Below are 19,125 nucleotides of genomic sequence, written 5' to 3'. Positions count from 1 at the left end.
TATTCCAGGTTATAGTCAGCTTGCATTACTCTATCAAGTAACCCGAAAGAACTATTTTGAGTGGGGCCTTGAGCAACAATAAGCCTTTGAGCATATCAAACAGGAGAGAGCTTGTACAGTAGCTCTTGGGCCTGTCCAGACAGGACCAGCTGTGCAAAATGTACTCCACACTGCAGCTGGGGAGCATGGTCTAACCTGGAGCCTCTGGCAGAAAACATCATCAGAAATTCAAGGTTGACCATTAGGGGTTTGGAGCCAGGAGTATTGAGGATCAGAAGCCCACTACACCCCAACTGAAAAAGAGATACCAGCAGCATATAAGGGGGCTCAAGTTGCTTCAGAAGTTGTTCGTACAGAGGGATATCTCCTCTTGGCACCACAATTACCCATGCTATACTAGATGTTCAAAGGAAACATCCCCTCTACACATCATGCAGCCAGCACTACATGGAGTAAGTGGGTAGCGTTGATCATGCAATGAGCTTGACTGGGGAAACCCAATCACCGAGGAATCCTGAAAGAGAGCATAGACTGGCCAGGTGGCAGAGATTTTGGAGCATCGCCTAAGGAGGTGGCTTGTGCCCAAGAGGCACCACCATATAACAAGTTATCAGAAGATGATTATGCTTTGTTTACTGATGGATCGTGTTGTGTTGTAGGAACCATGAGAAGTGGAAAGCTGCTGTGTGGAGTCCCACACAACAAGTTGTTGAAGCCACTGAAGGAGAAGGTGAGTCAAGTTAGTGTGCAGAAGTGAAAGCTATCCAACTAGCCCTAGAGATTGCTGAATGAGAAAAGTGGCCTGTACTCTGTCTTTATACTTAATCCTGGATGGTGGCTAATGCCCTATGGGGGTAGCTACAGCAGTGGAAGAAGACCAATTGGCAGCACAGGGGTGAACCCATCTGGGCTGCTGCATTGTGGCAGGACATCACTGCCGGGGTATAAAACATTGCTCTAAAGGTATGTCATGTAGATGGTCACATGCCCAAAAGCCATGCCACTGAAGAACATCAAAACAGTGAACAGGTAGACAAGGCTGTCAAAATTGAAGTAGCTGAGGTGAACCTGGACTGAGAGCATAAGGGTGAGCTGTTTGTAGCTCAATGGGCCAACAAAACATAGGGACATCTAGGGAGAGATGTAACCTACAGATGGGCTCGTGACTGAGGGGTGGATCTGACCATGGAGACCATCACACAGGTCATTCATAAATGTGAAACATATGCCACAATCAAGCAAGCCACATGAGTAAAGTCTCCCTGGAATAGAGGGCAATGGCTGGTTTTTCAATATGGTGAGGCCTGGCAAATTGACTATATTAGACCACTGCCACAAACATGCCAAGGCAAGTGCTACATGCTCACCATCATGGAAGCAACTACTGGTTGGCTAGAAATACACCCTGTAAACCATGCCACTGCCTGAAGCACCATCTTAGGCCTTGAAAGGAAAATTTTGTGGTGACAAGATACCCCAGAAAGAATTAAATCGGACAATGGAACTCATTTCCAAAATAACCTCATAAACTCCTGGGCCAAGAAACACAACACTGACTGGGTACATCACATCCCCTATCACCCACAAGCCTCTGGAAAGATTGAAAGATATAGTGGACTGTTAAAGACTATGTTGAAAGCATTGAGCAACAGGGCATGGAAGCACTGGGATATAAATTTAGCAGAAGCCACTTGGCTGGTTAACACCAAAGGATCTGCTAACTGTCCTGGTCCTGCCCAAACAAAACCCCTATATACTGTGAGAGGAGATAAGGTCCCTGTAGTGCACATAGGGAACTGGCTGGGGAAGGCAGTGTGGATTGCTTCTCCCTTGGGAAAAGGCAAACCCGTTCATGGGATTGTTTTCGCTCAAGGACCTGGATGTACTTCATGGGTAATGTAGAAGGATGAGGAGACCTGGCATGTGCCTCAAGGAGATTTAACCTTGGGGGGAAAAATAATCTGTGATGTGAGCTGTATGTTGTAGGAAGTGATGTAGCAGGAATGACCTGAACAGATGAAGAGTGAGTTTTGCAAGGAACCGGATGAGTGCAATGATGACCCAAACCAAGCCAGTGTTGGTGCCCAACAATCAAACCTACTGCTTCTCCTGTCCCGAGCACCCATCTTGACAGATAAGGCCCAAGTCATGGCCCGTTCTTATGAACATTTGGAGGAGTGGAAAAAGCCCATGGAATGGGAGAATAATATCTATCTGTTAAAGGACAAGGGATAGTAGTTAATGACAATGTATAAATCTGTATGTTGGGTATAAAGATGGTTTAAGTATGTAGCATAAGTTGTAAGTGTTGGTAAGAAGGGATTTCAGTAATAAGAATTAAATCCAATGAGATGGTTAGAAGATAGATATACATATATGTATTATATTACGTGGGACTTGAGCATGACGCAAATGGTATGGAATAGGCTGTCTCTCCAACATTTCCCCCCCTCCCCCAGTAGGCTGAAGGTGGGCAAGATCTTGGGAGAGGACAGAGCCAGGATAGCTGACCCAAACTGACCAAAGGGAATTTCCATACCATATGACATCTTCTCAGCAATAAAAGCTAAGAGAATGGAAGGGGGGGGGGGGGTATTCGTTATTACAACATTTGTCTTCTGGAGAGACCACTATGCCTACTGAAGCCCTACTTCCTGGGAACTGGCTGGACATCACCTGCTGATGGGAAGTAGAGAATAAATCTTTTGTTTTCCTTTGCTTCCTCATGTGGCCTTGCTTTTGCTTTATTAAACTGCCTTTATCTTGACTCATGAGTTCTTTTCCATCTTATGTCTTCCCCTCTGCCCTGCTGAGGAGCGGAGTGATAGAGCAGCTTGGTGGGCACCTGGCATCCAGCCAAGGTCAACCCACTACAACAGTGAGTCCTGTACATGATGCAGATTGTGCATCAAAACCACTTGCTCCATGACATGAACTGGGGGGGGAACATGTCCTGTTGGTGTCTTAAAGCTGCTGGTACTTGCAAACACAATGATGGATAGTAAAAGGGGGCATGAATCTCACCATGTTTCTCTTGGCTTCTGTCTTGGTGCTGACTTTTCCCTCTTCTGTTTTGCAATAGCTGATGGCTGATGTCAGAAGGAAGTTGCTTATAAAGTGTACGGCTGCTCTGAATAAGACAAGTCCTTCTCTTTCACATCAGCAGGTTCTAGGAGAACTTTCCCTTATCCTGTCACCTGTTCCACTATCAGAGGAGTGTATAAAGTGAAACAAAGGCCCAGGGTGCACTTCAGAGAGGAAGGAATCAGGAACTCCCTCCCCTGTGTTTATGACAGGCTTTCTTCCCATTTTAAGAAGAGCATGGCTGACACTCTCTAACCTGTTCTTAGGGTCTGAACAAGAGATGAAAACCCTTTCTGATCTGTCCCCAAGAACCTCTCAGCTAGGGCAGGTAATTCCATTGAACAAGTTGAATTCTGTCTGTAAATTGGGTTTGTATTATGTGAATAATAGCAGCTGCTCTCTGCCCAGTAATGTGTAATCATGATTTTTCATGCATTATCTCATCCAAGATAATAGAAACTGTTGCACACCCATCTGCAGACCAGGCATATGACTTAAATTAGTTTAACACTGACATTACCCTGAAGTCTTGATAATGGAGCTGGAGGGTTTGTTACATTTAGTTTGTTGAAATGTCACCTACCTGTTTGTTTTTCAAGGCAGGTTGCTCTGCCTGTACAACTGTCATGGGTCTTGAAGGAACTGCATGTTTAGTCTTCACCAGGTTTAAGCAATGACAGCATTGAGAAGCCTGTGATGCAGGCTGCCCCTGAGATGCAGTGAAAAGGAGCAGGACATTGACTTAAGAGTGAAAAATACAAGCAGCCATCTGTCCAGCCTGTCAAAGCAGCATCAGCATGAGGTCCCTTGTGGAGAATGTGAATTACAGAGGGAATAATTGCCTGGGCAAACACAGCAGGGAAATAGGAAAACTTAAGGAAGATGGGGAGAGGTATCAGCCATGAAATTCTAGGATTAGCAAAGGAATCTCTTGTGTATGAGGTAGTGAAACATAAGACAAGCTTTCAGTTTGCTCATGGAAAAGCCTGATGTGGCATGTTGGGCACATCAGTCCTATGCGACAGAACATGCAGAAATGTGTTCAGTCAGGTGCCTGGGCTGTTTTTTGACTGCAGAAGGCATCAGTCCCTATTTTTGCAAGATACTGTGATTTCAACTCTACACAGATCTCCCTGTCCCACTTACTTCAGTCTGGAGGAAGTGTCTCCAGCAAGTTCCAAACCAGGGCTAGCAATCTATGCACTGTTCCTCTTCCAACATAACCTTTGCAAAGAGATTTATGCTTTTATTCAAATACATGTATTTGCCTAAAATAATCCACCTCGAATAATACATCTGCAGTAAATGTCAGGATCCCTTCCATCTACTGTAATCCCAAACAGAACCAAAGAGACATGAGAAAGTTTACAAGTCAGTAGGTGGTCCCAGCTCTTGGCCCCTGCTGCCACGTGTAGGTACCCACATGGCACCATGCTGCATCAATCAGAAGAGATGTCCTTGCCAAGAGCATTCCCAAGCACGGTGGCTGCCAGTGTCCTGGAGCAGCCCCTCCTGCACTGGCCGAGCTCCTGGCTGTGGCACACTGTGTGCCCAGAAGACTCAGGCTCCAGGGCTGCCTTTCAGACACCTTTCATCAGCACACAAAGGTCTTATTAGGAGAGAAAACCCTTTGTCCTCATATTGCTGGGGCAGTGCCAAGCCGGGCAGTGCAGCCAACAGACTGACAGACCTGATGAGACCCAAGAGAAACCAGGTACAGCCTAGTAGCAACCATGTGGCTGCCTCTCCAACTCATGAGCAGTTAACGTGCTGGAAGCAGAGGCCACTTTCCCTAGCTGATGGCCAAGCTCTTTCTGTAAAGAACGCTGATGCTGAGTTCATGCCAGCACCAACCAAAGGAGCTTAAACCACACTTCAGACTTCCTGTGGAATCAGGACTTGGACTCCAGTGAGTTTCTGCTGGATCCCTTGTGATCTGTGGAGACCCTCGACCTCCATGAGAGAGAACAAAAAGTGGAGCAGTTTTGCCAGGAAACACTGCTCATCTTCAGGCTTCTTGGCCACACTCTCACTCAGGTACACCACACTCAAAGCCATCTGCACTGGGGAGGAGAAGAGGCAGGCTGCGGTTCTTATTCAGTGTGACAGCTTTTAGAGTCCCCTTTGATCCAGTAACAAATCTGAGCAAACTTTAGAGCAGTCAGGCGAATGGCAATATTAGTCATGGTGCTCCCCAGCCACTTCTACCCACTGGTGGCCCGAGAAGACCCTGATCACCTTCCTCTCCCATTCATGTCATATGGGGTCCCACACTTTGCCATATGCCCCAGAGCTGGATGCACCAGGCTGGCATCGCAGTGCTGGCAGATGAGGCGGACCATCTCATCCTCCACCCCACAGAACCAGTAGACCAGCTCACCCGGCTGGTCACTGTCAAACCCTGAGAAATGAATCTTCTTCCCAGCCATCTCCTCTGCTGCTGGAGCTGCCATCAGCTTCATGTGCAGGCATCGGCGTGGCCTGCACAGCTCCCAAAGGGCATAGTTGTAGTTCACACTGACTGAGTTGGGACCCCAGATCCAGCCCACGGGCATCTGCGTGTTCTGCACCCAAGCCCAGTGCATCACCAGCCTCCCCATCCCCGTTCTGTTGCCAGCACCCTGCACCAGTGTCAGGAAACCCACCTTGATCTTCTTGGCCCCCTTCACACAGTCTTTGCTGTCGTGAATGCAGTGGGTGGCAGTGAGGAGATGCCACTCGGACATGAGCATGCCCATGCAGCCCATGGAGATCTTGACAGTGGTAGAGAAGGGGTAGTTCATCAGGAATTGGTTCCCACTGATGGAAAACCACCTGTCAGTGCCATAATCTGCCACTTCAGTCGCACATGCTGCCTCCACCGTCTCCTCTCCGTGCCACTTGCATGGGGGCTCACTTTCCACTGTGGTGGGGGTGCAGGTGCCATTGGGATACACTGTCTCGTAAGAGAGGTACTCCTGGAAGTCCTGAAGGACCAGGGCGGCCTCCCGCTGGGCATGGACATTGTCACAGCATGTTGTCAGCTCTGGGACAGGCTGTGACAAGAACCTTTGGCTAGTTGGAGTGTGGACTGGGGAACAAGAGTGGGAACCAGGTCACCAGCAGCAGCACTGGGAAGGAAGAAGAGCAAGAGAAGAGCAACCACCTGGCAGGAAATCATTGTGCCAAACCTGCAAAGGCAAAGCAAGGAGAGCATTAAGCCTGCACGATTAGAGAGCCGGCCACCTGCCGCGGCTTGGGGCTGGGAGGATTATCGGATGCATGCAGCCTCATGCCAGCTACTGGGTCGTGCATACTTAAGCTGTTACCACAGAAAGCAGAAGGGTTGGGACCTGCCTGGAGCCGGGTGAGTAAGGAGTGATAGGAATCTCACCTGGCACCAGCTTTGATCTCCTGGACAGTGAGGCCCTGCAGCGCAACCCAGCGCCACTGCAGAAATATCACGAGCTGAGGAGTTTGCTCTGTCATGCCAGTAATCCTGTCTGCCCGAGGGTGGATTCCAGGGCTTCAAGTCCCACTGAGGGATGCGTCCCACCCAGCAGCTGCTGCAGCTCCACTCCACCAGCCAGTCACCTGCAGGGAGGAGGATCTGACAGTACCTGCTCGCTGGTCCTACAGGGAAGAAGGTGGCTCATTAACTCCTCAGGTTGAAGTACTTGGTGTCACAGAGCAGTGTGGCCCAGCCAGCCTATTTTAACTCCCAAATGGATCACTGTACAGAATTTAAAATTTAATCAGCTGCTACATCTCCATGTGCCAGGCCCACCCCTGTTCTGGCAGGGGAGCAGTGCAGCAGGCAGGTTCCAATGGCTCAGCAGCACAACGATCCGTCTCCATCCTGCCCCAAGCCTGCATACCCACACAGGCTCTTCCTTGGCAAGCAGCTGGTGTACAAGAGAGAGCTCCTCCAATGCTTCTGCTGGGAAAGCCCCATGTCCCCCACAGGCAGCCTGGGTCTGCACCAGACACATGGCAGTGTGTGCGGTTATGAAAGCCGCAGGGGATGGGGTGGAGCCAGGTGGGGAGGGAGGCTGAGAGCCACCAGCCCTCTGCACCCCCTGCACCCTGACCCACCAGTGCTGCATCCCCAGCATGGCCCACTGCCGGAGCAGGTCGCTGTCAGCCAGTGGCCATAGCCGGGTCTCCACTGCAATGGTGCCCCAACTGCCTGACCCCTCAGCATGGCTTGGGCCAAACACAGCCAGAGCCACAACCCTCCAGCTCCCCTTTAATTCCAGGGGGAACGGCAACAGGGAGATCACAAACCAATCCCTGGCTGTAGCTCCCGGGGGGGTCCTGCCTGAGTGCCACCCCCGGCACAGCACTACAACCAGCAAGACAGCACTGAAACAGGAGCCAGCCCTGCCTCCCCTACCCATGCTCCTGCCTCCACTTGTGCCTGGTCTGCCCAGCACCCATGCAGTGGCAGAGGCACAGGCAGGGGGGCAACTTCAGGCTTGTTTGGTTCCTTCCAGGGCTCTGCCAGCCGCTCTGCCAGCCACTCTGCTGGGGCTGGAGCTGCCCTGGGGAGGCCCACGGCTGGGCGGCAGGCAGGAACGCAGCCTTTGCTGCCAATCTGGGTGGAAACTCCCCGGCTGTTGGCACAAACCACAGGCAGTTGTGTGCAGAGTTGGGGACTGGGCCTCTCAGCAGCAAAGCCAGGCTCTGACTTTTGTTGTGTTTTCTCAAGGCAGAAAATGGCCCCTTCCAGACTGGCCCACCCTGAGCCCCCAACACCTGACAGCCTTCACCCAGGAACATGCTTCCCTCCTGGCCCCTCTCTGCACAATGGAGCCCCAGGTTGCAATCAGAGCATCTCAGCAGGCCACACACAGGCTGGCGCAGCAGCAGTTAAAGCAGTGGGAGCAGCCTGCGCCGAAAACAGGCTAGGACCCTGGCTGGGTGTTATTCACAGCCGATGCACCGAGATGTACAGTAATGCCAGCGGGGCCCGGGAAAGGCAGAGGCACTGCCCAGCAAAGGATGCGGTGCCATCCCTGGCAGCTCTGCCAGCCCAGATGAGGTGGAAGGAGGTCACGGGCAGAGAGAGGCAGGGTCCCTCCAGGCAGCCAGGGACAGGGTGTCCAGCATGGGGCCCAGGGCTGGACAGGGCCGCTGCGCTACTGCCAGCACCTGCACCCATAGTGAGATGGCACTGCCCCAGTGCACCGCACCAGCACAGACTGATGGCTGCCAGACAGCTGCTTCTCTGCTGGGCTGCCATGGTGGGAGCTGCCCAGGGCTTCCAGCACCCTGCTCCATGTCCAGAGCTTTGCCAGTCCCAATGGGTGCCCAGGATGATATGCTCATGCTCAGTGGGATGGCCTGGAGCCAGGCATGGACATGCCCGTGGGCATGTGCATGGGGACACGGGCACAAAGGCATGGGGGGGGCTGCAGCAGTGCTGAGCCAGCGGGTGAGGGCTGCAGTCGTATCATGGGCCCATTGCCCACTCAGCATCCAAACCTGGGTGTATGGGTGCCAGGGGAACTGCAGGCTCATGGCTCAGCAGGGCCCCACATGCTGCTCCTGGCCAGAAGATACCCACAAGGCAGGGTGGTGGGACCCAGCACAGCACACTGAGGCACCAGCATGACCAGGAGAGCTGGAAGGACCTGCGAAGAGCCAGTGCCGGGAGTCAGCTGTGCCTGAGGCTCCAGCAGGGCACCCCAGCCTGGGGCAGTGGGGCAGGCAGTGCCCAGCATGGGGCCAGAGCATGTGCTGCAGCCCCTTTTACTCCAGGCATAGCCCTGGGGCAGGGCTCACAGCTCCAGCCCAGGAGCCAAGCAGAGCTGATGGTATGGGGCTCTCGCCACCGACCATGCAGTGACCATGCAGTAAACAGGGAGAGATGCCAAAACCATGCAAAATCCATCTGCCCTAAATTAGTTTATTTTGCAAAATAATCTGTCAGGGCTGATTTAGACCAGACCAGAATCTGGGAAATCATGTTCTCACATGGATGCAGCCCAGCTCCTGGCCACACTTCCTCTGCAGGCCATTGCGGGAGCCTCCAGGAGGTATTTCCAAGGTCTTCACTGCAGCTGCTGCCCTGTGGGACCTGGTGACATGCTCCCACAGAGCACAGGGACTGCAGGGTGGGGCCACAGCAGGCTGGTGTCCTGCCCACAAGTACCAGCAGCGCTGGGTTGAGCTGGCCTGGAGCACTGCTCCATGGTTCGTGGCTCACTGTCCCATGGGACAGTGCAAGGGCTGGTGGCTCGTCGGCAGGTTTCAGACAAGGAGGTCACCCAGCACAGCTAGCTGTGGCCAAGCCCTGCTCTGTGCTGGCACCAGCCTGGCACTGGGCCTGGTAGCACGTGGGGTCCTGCCTGGGGGTCTGTGACCACAGGGCATTAACATGAGATGTAGTAGGACCAACAGAGCCAAGCACTTAAAAAACATTTAGTTTAATAGGTATAAAAGTCAACATTAAAACACCAATTATACAAAGGCATATGAGGTTGGACACTGCTACGGCTACACTGTGGACATCTTCACAGACACCCGAGCTAGATGCTCGTACCAAGCAGCATGGCCAGGGCAGCACCAGACTGCTGGCAATACCAGAACAAACCACCCCAAGCCTCATCGCATGGCTGCCATGTACACGCCTGGTGCTTGGAAAGCACAGAGAGGAGGTGGTGACCACAGCCACATGGACAGACAGAACGAATACAGCTGTGCCATCACATAGGGCGTTCCATGTGCAGGGAAAGCAGCATTTCTGACAGCAGCTTACAGCAGGAGGGCCATACCAGTGTCACTGCCCCTCATCAGGGTTGGGGGGATGGCAGAGACCAGCCCCAGGCCACCAGCACTCCCACCTGGCCTGGGGACTCGTCTCCGTGACCTTTGCTCTGCAAGGGGAAAGGGCAGCACACGACCCAGTTCTGTGGTCCTGACTTTGGGACTCGCTCCCTGCGGGAGAGGGGATGGATGTACCATGCGGATCATGATCTTATTCCCAAGCAGGAATACTAGCAAAGATCCACAGAGTGCCAATGCCTGGTACCTCAGACAGCAGCAGCCCCGGGGCCGAGGTCCAGTCCGGGGTGGTGCAGAGGCTTTTCTACTGTGGCACAGGGTTCTTCCGCATTTTTCCCTTCCACGCTGTTCCGAATCCCGTAGCCGAAGTAAATCATAAAACCTGCAGGACAGTTTCCGCAATGAAATGCACAGCGGTGGGCTGCCAGCATAACAGCAGGCACCGTGCTCACCTCCACAGGACACCTACCCACAGCCATCCAGATGGCAAACCGCACCCAAGTGCCGGCACTCAGCTGTACCATCAGCAGGATGTTAACAAAGATGCTGAATATCGGCAGGAGTGGTAGGAAAGGTACCTGCAAGGGACAGGAGGAGCCATGTCAGCTGTGCCTTAAGGGACCCGGCCAGGCTCGAGGATGCTCCCGGCCACAGAGGGATCCCACCCCACCACAGCCTAGAGAGCACCTGGGCACTGCCACGCTGGGGACTGCACCTTGGAGAGCTGCGTCTCGGGGCCCTGGACTTTCCTGGACAGTGACTGTCCAGAAGCAAGCCCTGGCAGACCCTGCAATGGCCCAGACCCTGCTGGGGGTCCACAGGGATGCAGACACCAAGCTGCTGGGGGCTGCACTCACTTTGAAGTTCAACCGTGCGTTGCTCTGTGGCTGCCTCCAAACGATGATGGTGGGAATGAGCAGAGCCATGAGGAGCAGCACCAGGGCCACGATCCAGCCCACACTGGCATCTTTCAGCGCGGTCACCTTGAGGGTGAGGACCACGCAGATGACCGTGATCAGTGTGGCTGCAAGAGAGGGGGCAATCAGGGGGCTGCATAGGATGTGGCCCCCCTGGGACACCAAGCCTCACCAACAGCTGGGCTGAGGCACCCACTCCTCTTGGTCAGTTATGGGTCTAGCATGTGCTGTCTCCAACACCCCCCCCCCCGAAGCCTCAGGAAGGTGCTTTGCTGGGGGAACTTGCCAGCCTGTCAAGAAGTGGGAAGCCTGCACTCGGCTAGGCTCAAACCCAGCTCTGATGCTTACCCAGAGCTGGCTGAGCCACTCCATTCTGGCTGCACAATGAAGCCATTGATGGATGTATCAAACCTTGCTGGCCAAACCCGAGTGCTCTCAGGGAGCTGAAGACCACTCTCACCGGGTGGCCAGCCTGGGCCAGGCTCGTCACAGGGAGCTCTCGTGACCACCCATGACCACATGGCTGGCTTAGTGCCCATGTCCTCCATCAGCCACCGTGTGCCCCAAACCCCAACCATGCCCTGCACTTGGCACCCTGCTCAGGGCAGAGCAGGTCCAGCACCCACTGGCACTGCCAACAGCAGCTGGCAGCCTGTGCTACCTAGCCCCTCTCCTCTGCCCAGTGTGTCCACCATCCCCTCCCAGCTCTGCAGAGACATGCCAAAATGCTCTGGCCTCTGGCAGGAGGGGACATCAGCTGCCTGCTCCCACTCACTCACCAATGACCGAGACACAGACATAGACAATACGCCCCGAGAGCATGGTAGGGGTGTCCTCAGGCGGGTTGAAGAGTGTTGCCAGGGACAGTGTCTCTTTCTGCTGGGCACTGGCAGCGGTGACAGCTGGGTTCATGATCACCCTCTCCTCCTCATTCCCGTTCAGCTCCAGCATCTCCATGGCCTTTGGGGAGTTCAGCTGCCCGGACTGGTACCTGAGCAGGCAGGACAAGCTGCAGCAGAGCCCGAGGAACCTCCCAGCCCAGGGGGACAGTGGGCAGCACCCTCATATCCCTCCTGCTCCTCAAGCCCCACAAGCTGCTCTGGCAGTGGCCCCGTGACGGCCACTCCACAGATGTGCCCAGAGACACTGTGCAGGCTCTTGTGAGCAGCCTCCACCTTGGGGGCTTGATGCTTCCCCAGGCTGTGGCCCCTGGGAAAAAGCTGTGGCCACAAGCCCCAGGCTCAATGCAAGGCACATCAACCCCGGGCACTGCCACGTGAGAGGAAGCACCCACCGGAGGATGAGCACGCACACCGCCACCAGGGAGTAGGCGAGCAGCGTGCCGATCGACATGAGGTCCACCAGGTCCTTCAGGTCAAGCAGGAAGGCCATCACCGCTGCAACGAGGACATGCAGCATAAGCAAGGCTCCAGACTGCCGCAGAGCCAAGTGTGAGGCGGCGGCCAGGAGCCTTACCCGCAAGGAGCCCTGAGGTGATGGTTGCTGACAGAGGGGTCTTCGTGCGGTTGTTGATGCTGGAGAGGAACTTGAAGAGCAGCCCGTCCTCTGCCATGGCATAGATCACACGGGGCATGGGGAACATGGAGCCCAGCAAGCTGTTGGGGGAGAGATGGCTCAGGGCCTGCCCGGTAAGCTGTCCACACCTGCCACCCAGACAGCAGGGGGACCAGCTCTGTGCCAGGAGCAGGACAGCAGCCAGACGGGGCAAACCCCCAGCCCAGCCAGGACGCATGCTGCTGGTCCCTGTGCTGTGCCAGGCAGTGCCAGGGATGAAGCCAGTCCTACCTGGTGGAGAGGGCACAGAGCGAGCCGACAGCAACAGCGTAGCGGGCGGGCTCCCAGCCCACTGCCTTGAAAGCCTCAGGCAGGGGGCTCTCCTTGTTCAGGAGGAAGTAAGGCACCATGAGGGTCAGGGCTGCAGAGACCCCGAAATAAGCCACGAAGCAGATGAGGAGGGACACAATGATGCCAATAGGGATTGAGCGCTGTGGGTTCCTGGCTTCCTCCCCTGTGGAGAGACAAAAGGCAGCATCCATCCCTGCTCCATGGCACAGCACAGGGCAGCTGGCCCCAGAGGACGAGCCACAGCAGGGACTTTCCATGGCAGCGTGGGGCTGGGCAGCAGCAGGCAGGGGCTGTTGGAGAGGAAGGGTCCCCAGCCGTGCTGCTGCGCTGGCAGAGTCTTCGGCACTGCCAAGAGCAGAAGCGTGTGGCTGCAGCCCCAGCTTCCAGGCATGCAGCTGCCTGGCAGCTGGGCTCACAGCCTCTCTGGCCATGCCAGCCCTCTGCCCCCTCCAGCAGCTCCCGCTCCCCGCAGAGCCTGCTGAATGCAGATCTTCTGCGCATGTGGGCACAGCAATGCAACCACCATGCCCTCTGTCCCCTGGCCTTTGCAAAGGCATGCTCTCCCACTGCACCACACTCCCTGGCAAGGGGCTCAGCAGCCAGAGTAGGAGGGAAGGAGGTGGCTGTCGGGCAGTCCCTGGCGGGGGGGGGGAAGCACAGGCAGGGAGGTCACGCAGAACAGCCTGTACCAGCCACCCACTAAGTAGATTCCTGGGGGAATGAGAGGAAATTGAGAGCTCCCTGTGCTTCAGAGAGCGGCAGTTCTGTACGAACTCAGTTGTTTAGAAAAATGTTACTTGAGGCTGGGAAATAACCAGGAGGCATTAGCAATTCCCAGCACTGCTGCAGCCTCAACTTGGCAGCGGAAAGGCTCCCTGCTGTCCCAGAAGCTGCCTGTGCAGGCAGGGTGCAGCCCCGCTCCCACTGCTCATTGCAGGGAGCCCCTTTTCCTGGGTCAGGGCAGGCTATGAGCCCTTTTGTGCTGGCCCAGCTGAGGACAGAGCCACCGTGGGGAAACCTCCCAGGAGTGGAGGGATGGGCTGTTTCCCACGCCATGGAGCATCCTCTCCAGTAGGTCCCAGCCAGCCACCAGTTGCGCTGGGGAAATGCCCATGCCACCCTTGCCCAAGGTGGTACCTGTGGTGGCAATGCAGTCAAAGCCCACGAAGGCATAGAAACAGGTGGCAGCACCGGTCAGGATCCCTTCCAGTCCAAAGGGGACAAACCCGCCGGAGCCGAAGGCTTTTTTGCTGGAAAGGAGGGAGAAGAGCAGTTCCCACGGGCTGCAAGGACAGCAGGGCCAGTGCCAGTCCTGTGCCAGACCCTGGCCTGGCATGGTTGCTCTCCTCACCTGATGTCATCCAGTGGGTCCAGGTATGAGTGGTTGATGTAGTCCTCCACTGAGAGCTGCCAGTTCTTGATGTCTCCCTTCACGAAGCCCGCGATGATGACAAAGCCCAGCACCACCAGGTTCACTGCTGTGAAGATTTTGTTCACGAGGGCAGATTCACTGACGCCAAAGGCCAGCAGCGCTGCGGGGACAAAAGGAGTGAGTGGGGACCCACCGGGCTCCCATGCCACCACCCACAGAGCCACGGAGCCACTCCTACGCACTCACCAGTGAGCAGCCCAATCAGGATCAGGGCGAAGAAGTCTGGGCGCTCAGCCAGCACCCCTGGCAGGTGCAGTGTGGTCTTGTTCATGAAGAAGGTGGAGATGTGGTTGCCAATGATGTTGTCAAATGCTGCGCTCCAGGCTCGAGCCACGCTGGCTGTGCCTGGTCGATGGCAAATCTGTGCATTAGTCCAAGCCCAGGGCAGAGAGGTACTGGCCACCCCCACTCCAGCACCCACCTCCCTGCTGATTACAGCCCACACCTTGCTCCCACAGCACCACACACTGCCCCCACAAGCCCCCCACTCCGACAGTGCCGTGCTGGAAGGAGCCTGGGCACATGTGCCAGCATCCTGCCCAGCCCCTTACCTATCACATAGGAGAGGATGAGGTTCCAGCCAGTTGTGAAAGCCCAGATCTCACCAACGGTGACATAGCTGTAGAGGTAGGCAGAGCCGGTCTTGGGGACACGGGCCCCAAACTCTGCATAGCAAAGTCCAGCCAGTACCGATGAGAGAGCAGCCACAAGGAAGCAGAGGACGATGGAGGGACCAGCCATCTCCTTGGCCACCTCCCCAGCCAGCACATACACGCCAGCCCCCAGCGTGCTGCCCACCCCAAGGGCTATGAGATCCAGTGTGGAGAGGCAGCGAGCAAAACGTGTGTCCTCGGAGCTCAGATCCACCATGCGCCGGCGGATCAGCTTCTTCCCAACACTGGTCATTTTTCCTCCAAACATCTTGTTCTCTCGTGGGTGGTGCTCAGCTGCTTAAAACCCCTGCAAGAGAAGGGACCACAGGAGTGTGAAGCTCAGTGTCCTGCAGGAAGCAGGGCAGGCAGCGATGCCCACAGGAGCTGTGCCTGCTCCCGGCCAACCTGTTGGCACCAAGCCCCTGCCATGCTGGTGGGGCAGAGACCATGGCAGCTCCCTCCAAGGCACTGTGGGGCTGTGCATACCCCACCTGCACAGCCCCTGCACCAGGAGAGTGAGCCAGGGATGAACCCAGTAAGTCCATGGTGGAAATAGGCTCGTTGCACAAGCCCTGTGTGGTCTCCACCATGGGCCTCCCGGGCATGTCCCAGAGCTTGCCCACTGTCTCCCAGCAACTCCCCACTGATCTGGCAGCCTGGAGATCCCTCAGCCCAAACTTGACTGCTGGCGCATCCCTCCAGCCAGGCGTGTGGGCGTGCACAGCAGTGATGGCAGGAAGACAAAGCATTCCTCCAAATGAGGATTTGGTATGCTGGGCTGACTCACTGGGACACAGCCATTCCTCCTTTGCTCCCAGCATCTGCACTACACCCTCGGCAGGGATGCATGGCCAGACACACAGCGCGGGCCCCCGGCGCACATCCCTTGCATGCTGACAGTGCTTGCCAAGCAGCCCGCACACTGCAACTGCAGGCTGCAATTGCCCTAAATGTGCAACACACCCACTTCCCTTCCTCACAGCTGCTACCCATCCCCTAAAAGCTCTGGGAGACGAGCACCCTGTGGAGCAGGCAGTCGGCACAAGGTGAGAGGAGCTGCAAGGAGAGTGGCTCTCAATGCCCATGGCCGCAGCTGGCACCCCGTGCCCAGCACTCAACCACCCACCCACCAGCACCTTCTCCCCACCAGCTGCTCCCTTCATCGGGAAATGAAACATGCTCCAGTCAGGCTCCTGGGGCAGCACCGACACCATGCTGTATGGATCAGCGCAAGTATACACGAGGATGACTGTGACCCTTTTCCACCAAGGGGGATAACCAGGGTTGCAGTGGCAGCCACCAGCTCGGCTGCTTCCCCATAACCAGCAAACCAGCCTATGTCTGGAGAAACCTCCTCCTGAGTTGGCACATGCCATGTTTGGCCTTGGCCCACGGAGCTGTTGCAGCCCAGGGCAGCCTCTGGGCCAGGTTTCAAGGGAACAAGTGCCCCAGCACTGGCACCCTCCCCAGCCACCGCCTGGGCAGCTCTGTCTGCCTTCCCCAGCGGGGCTCAATTGCTCCAAGGATTTCTGACACCCGACGCAAGCTCTGCAAACTGCAAGCGCGGGGCTGGCAGCAGAAACGTGCTCAGCCCTTATTCCCAGGGCAGCGCAGAGAAAAAAGCACGAGCGTGCCGAGAAAGAAGATGTGGGACAGCCTCCCCCTTCGCAGCCCCCGCGGGCCCTGCTGCGCTGGGAATCGCCGTGACCGGGGAAAGGAACACGAGAAGTGCCCAGACCCTCACCAGCACCCGTCGGAGCCGGCCTAGGGAGAGCTGCTCAGGCGGGTCGGCCGGCTCCGGGGAGGCTCAGCCCATGGCCGGCGAGGTGCCTCGCAGGCAGCCACGCTGTCACCCGAGATGGAGAGCGCGCAGCGAGCTACGGGCGGGCAGACGAGAGGAGCAGCGACGCGTCGGGCGACAGCTCCCGCTGCCCGCCGCCTCCCGCCGCCCGCCGCCTCCCGCCGCGGCTCGGGACAGCAGCCGCGGGCCGTCAGCCCCCGCTCGGGACCCCCACTCCAGCCCCCGGGAGCCGCCAGCCACGCTCCGAACCGCCGGGGAACGCGGGACCGGGACGGGAAGCCGGGGCAGGTCCCGGCCGCCGCCCGCACCGGCCCCACGTGCGCTCGGCGGCTGATGCAAGCGCGGCACCGGTTGCGCCAGGCTCCGCCCGGCCCGGCGACGGCGCCCGCCGCCACTCACCGGCGGCGCGGCTCGGCTCGGCTCGGCTCGTTCCGGTGCGGTCCCGTTCAGCTCCGCTCTGCTCGTCCCGGGAGTGCCGCCGCTGTCGCCGCCGCCGAGGGGTTGAAGGGCGGACCGGCTCCGCCCGCCGGAAACAGGCACCGAGCCCTCGCATGCCCCGGGTGCCCCCCCGCGCTCCCGCAGACCCGCCCCACGCGAAGCGACGGGCGAGCGGGACCAGCCCCGCGGCCGGTGCGGGGAAGCCAGTCTCCGCCCAGCCCCACCCGTGCCCGGTTCGCCGCGCCCTGCCGCCCCCCAGGTCACAGATTTAAAAGAAAAAAAGAAAAAAAAAAACACACAACCAATCCATAAATTCAAGTCATAAATGGCAGCGGGGCTGAGGTCAGGCACGTCTCGGCCCCCGGGAGTGCGGCTGGTGCGGGCGGCAACGCCGAGCCCAGGGCAAGGAACCGTGCGGCTGGCAGCTTCAGCTGTGCTCCCCCGGGAAAGGCCACAGAGGGGGCGGCTGAGGGTCCCCCGAGCCCCGATGTGCCAGGAGGGCAGAGCCTGCCCGGGCCCTGCCCTGCCGGGGCTGGGAGCAAGGCGAGGGCTGGGGCGCAGCGAGGAGGCAGGCCCTGCCACAGGGAGCGCAGCCGGAGCTCAGCCCGAGGCGTGGAGGGGGGCTCTGCCCCGACACCCGTGAGCTCCGCAGGGAGTGAGTCCCCGGCCAGCGCCCACGCTGCTCCGCTACAGTCTCCTCAACTCCGGGAGCAACAGGCAGCTCTAAGTGATGGGAAGCACCAGTCTCGGGAGAACTGTTTGGCAGTCGAGCCGGCAGCCAGAAGCCAGCATCCAGGCTGGGACCAGCCGCCCAGAAACCTGCTCCTGATGCAATCCAGCGTTCGCGTGTCGTGAGCACCTATTCAAACAGGCATCACAGGCAAGGCTCTGCTCCAGCGCCGCTGCCGAGGATGCATAGCCAACAGCCTTCCAGCTGTTTGCAGCAGAGCAGGCAGGAGCAGCGGGCAGGGCACTACAGGCCCCGCGCTGGGTGCCTGCCCGCCCCCCCCCGCCTCCCCCGTGGGTGCACACACAAGGGCCGGGGAGACAGAAAAGCTCCGCTCGGCAAAATGACCTCAATGGAAACAGCAACGCAGCATCCTGCGAGCGCAGCTGCTGGGCAGTGACGCAGATTCTCTTCCCGCCTTGCGGATGAATGAACCGTGGCTCAGCAACGCCCCCGCCCCCCCCCCCCGGCCACCCGCTCCCCACCGGGAAGGAAGTCAGCTCAAGATCAACATCGAGGAAGCCCCCGCAGCCTCGCTGTTAGCGCCCAGGCGCTTCCTGCTCTTTCTTGGGCTGCCTGCAGCAGGCAGGGACCCGGCTGGGCCAAAGCCCTGCTGCCTGCGCAGCCGCGGGCAGCACCATCGCTGAGGGTGCTCTCGGGCAGGACCGGCAGCACCGCAGGCATAGCAGGGCTCCATGGGGGGACCACCCAGGCCCAGCCAAGCAGAAGCTGGGTATGCAGAGCGGCGAGAGGCAGATGACGCCAAGACTCGCCTATTCCCAGAAAGCCTTTTGCAACAGCAGCCGTTGGGAGGAAGTTTCGTTGGGAGGCAGTTTCGGGCAGGGAGCATCACTGGGGCACCGAACATGGCTCCAGCTCCCAGACCTCACACACAGCTCCACATCCATCTTCCCAGTGCCCCATCCTCACCTCCCAGTCTACCATTCTCCCTCCGTCCCCATTCAGGTCCCTGATCCAGCAGCACAGGCCAAGAGCCAGGAGCAGGCGGAGGCATGGAGCGAGCAAAGTGCACATCCTGGCAGGAGCACCAGGAAGGCAGACAGTGGCAGGGTGTGTGCAGCCAGCACCAAGGAGGGTAGGAGGAGGCTCCAGTGCAGAAAGGGGGCCAAAAGCCCTGCAGAGGCAGATCTGAATCAGCCCTTGGAGCCCCATTATCTTCCACGACTGGAGCATAGAATCACAGAATATCTCAAGTTGGAAGGGACCCATAAGGATCATTAAGTCCAACTCCCTGCTCCTCACAGGATGACCTGAAACTAAACCATATGACTAACAGCATCATCCAGATGCTCCTTGAAGTCTGACAGTCTTAGTGCCATGACCACTGCCCTGGGAGCCTGTTCTAGTGACTGACCACTCTCCCAGTGAAAAACATTTTTCTATGTCCAGTCTGAACTTCCCCTGACACAGCTTCAGTC

At 57.3% G+C, this 19,125-nt stretch overlaps 1 protein-coding gene and 1 pseudogene across 2 annotated transcripts; both read right to left on the bottom strand.

The window, feature by feature from the left end:
* Positions 1-4,875: 4,875 nt before the first annotated feature.
* Positions 4,876-6,552, bottom strand: LOC142043399 (serine protease 23-like; annotated as a pseudogene).
* Positions 6,553-9,365: 2,813 nt separating this feature from the next.
* Positions 9,366-17,980, bottom strand: SLC7A3 (solute carrier family 7 member 3). Of its 2 annotated transcripts, XM_075054065.1 has the most exons (13): positions 16,921-17,980; positions 14,619-15,027; positions 14,254-14,412; positions 13,987-14,167; positions 13,773-13,885; positions 12,576-12,798; positions 12,246-12,385; positions 12,064-12,166; positions 11,549-11,760; positions 10,710-10,876; positions 10,322-10,430; positions 10,100-10,234; positions 9,366-10,005 (listed from the first exon to the last, which is right to left on the bottom strand). In XM_075054065.1, exons 2-12 carry the CDS (start codon positions 14,986-14,988, stop codon positions 10,101-10,103), a joined length of 1,911 nt encoding a protein of 636 aa, XP_074910166.1. In that variant the 5' UTR covers positions 14,989-15,027; positions 16,921-17,980; the 3' UTR covers positions 9,366-10,005; position 10,100. The 2 variants fall into 2 exon arrangements, with proteins under 2 accessions (XP_074910166.1, XP_074910165.1); XM_075054064.1 differs by lacking the exon at positions 16,921-17,980 and adding an exon at positions 15,212-15,229 and having other exon boundaries at positions 9,367-10,234.
* Between the last annotated feature and the right edge of the window lie 1,145 nt (positions 17,981-19,125).

This window comes from Buteo buteo, chromosome 22 (genome assembly GCF_964188355.1).
Source record: "Buteo buteo chromosome 22, bButBut1.hap1.1, whole genome shotgun sequence".
Lineage (NCBI taxonomy): Eukaryota > Metazoa > Chordata > Aves > Accipitriformes > Accipitridae > Buteo > Buteo buteo.
This window is presented reverse-complemented; position numbering and strand designations above follow the sequence as displayed.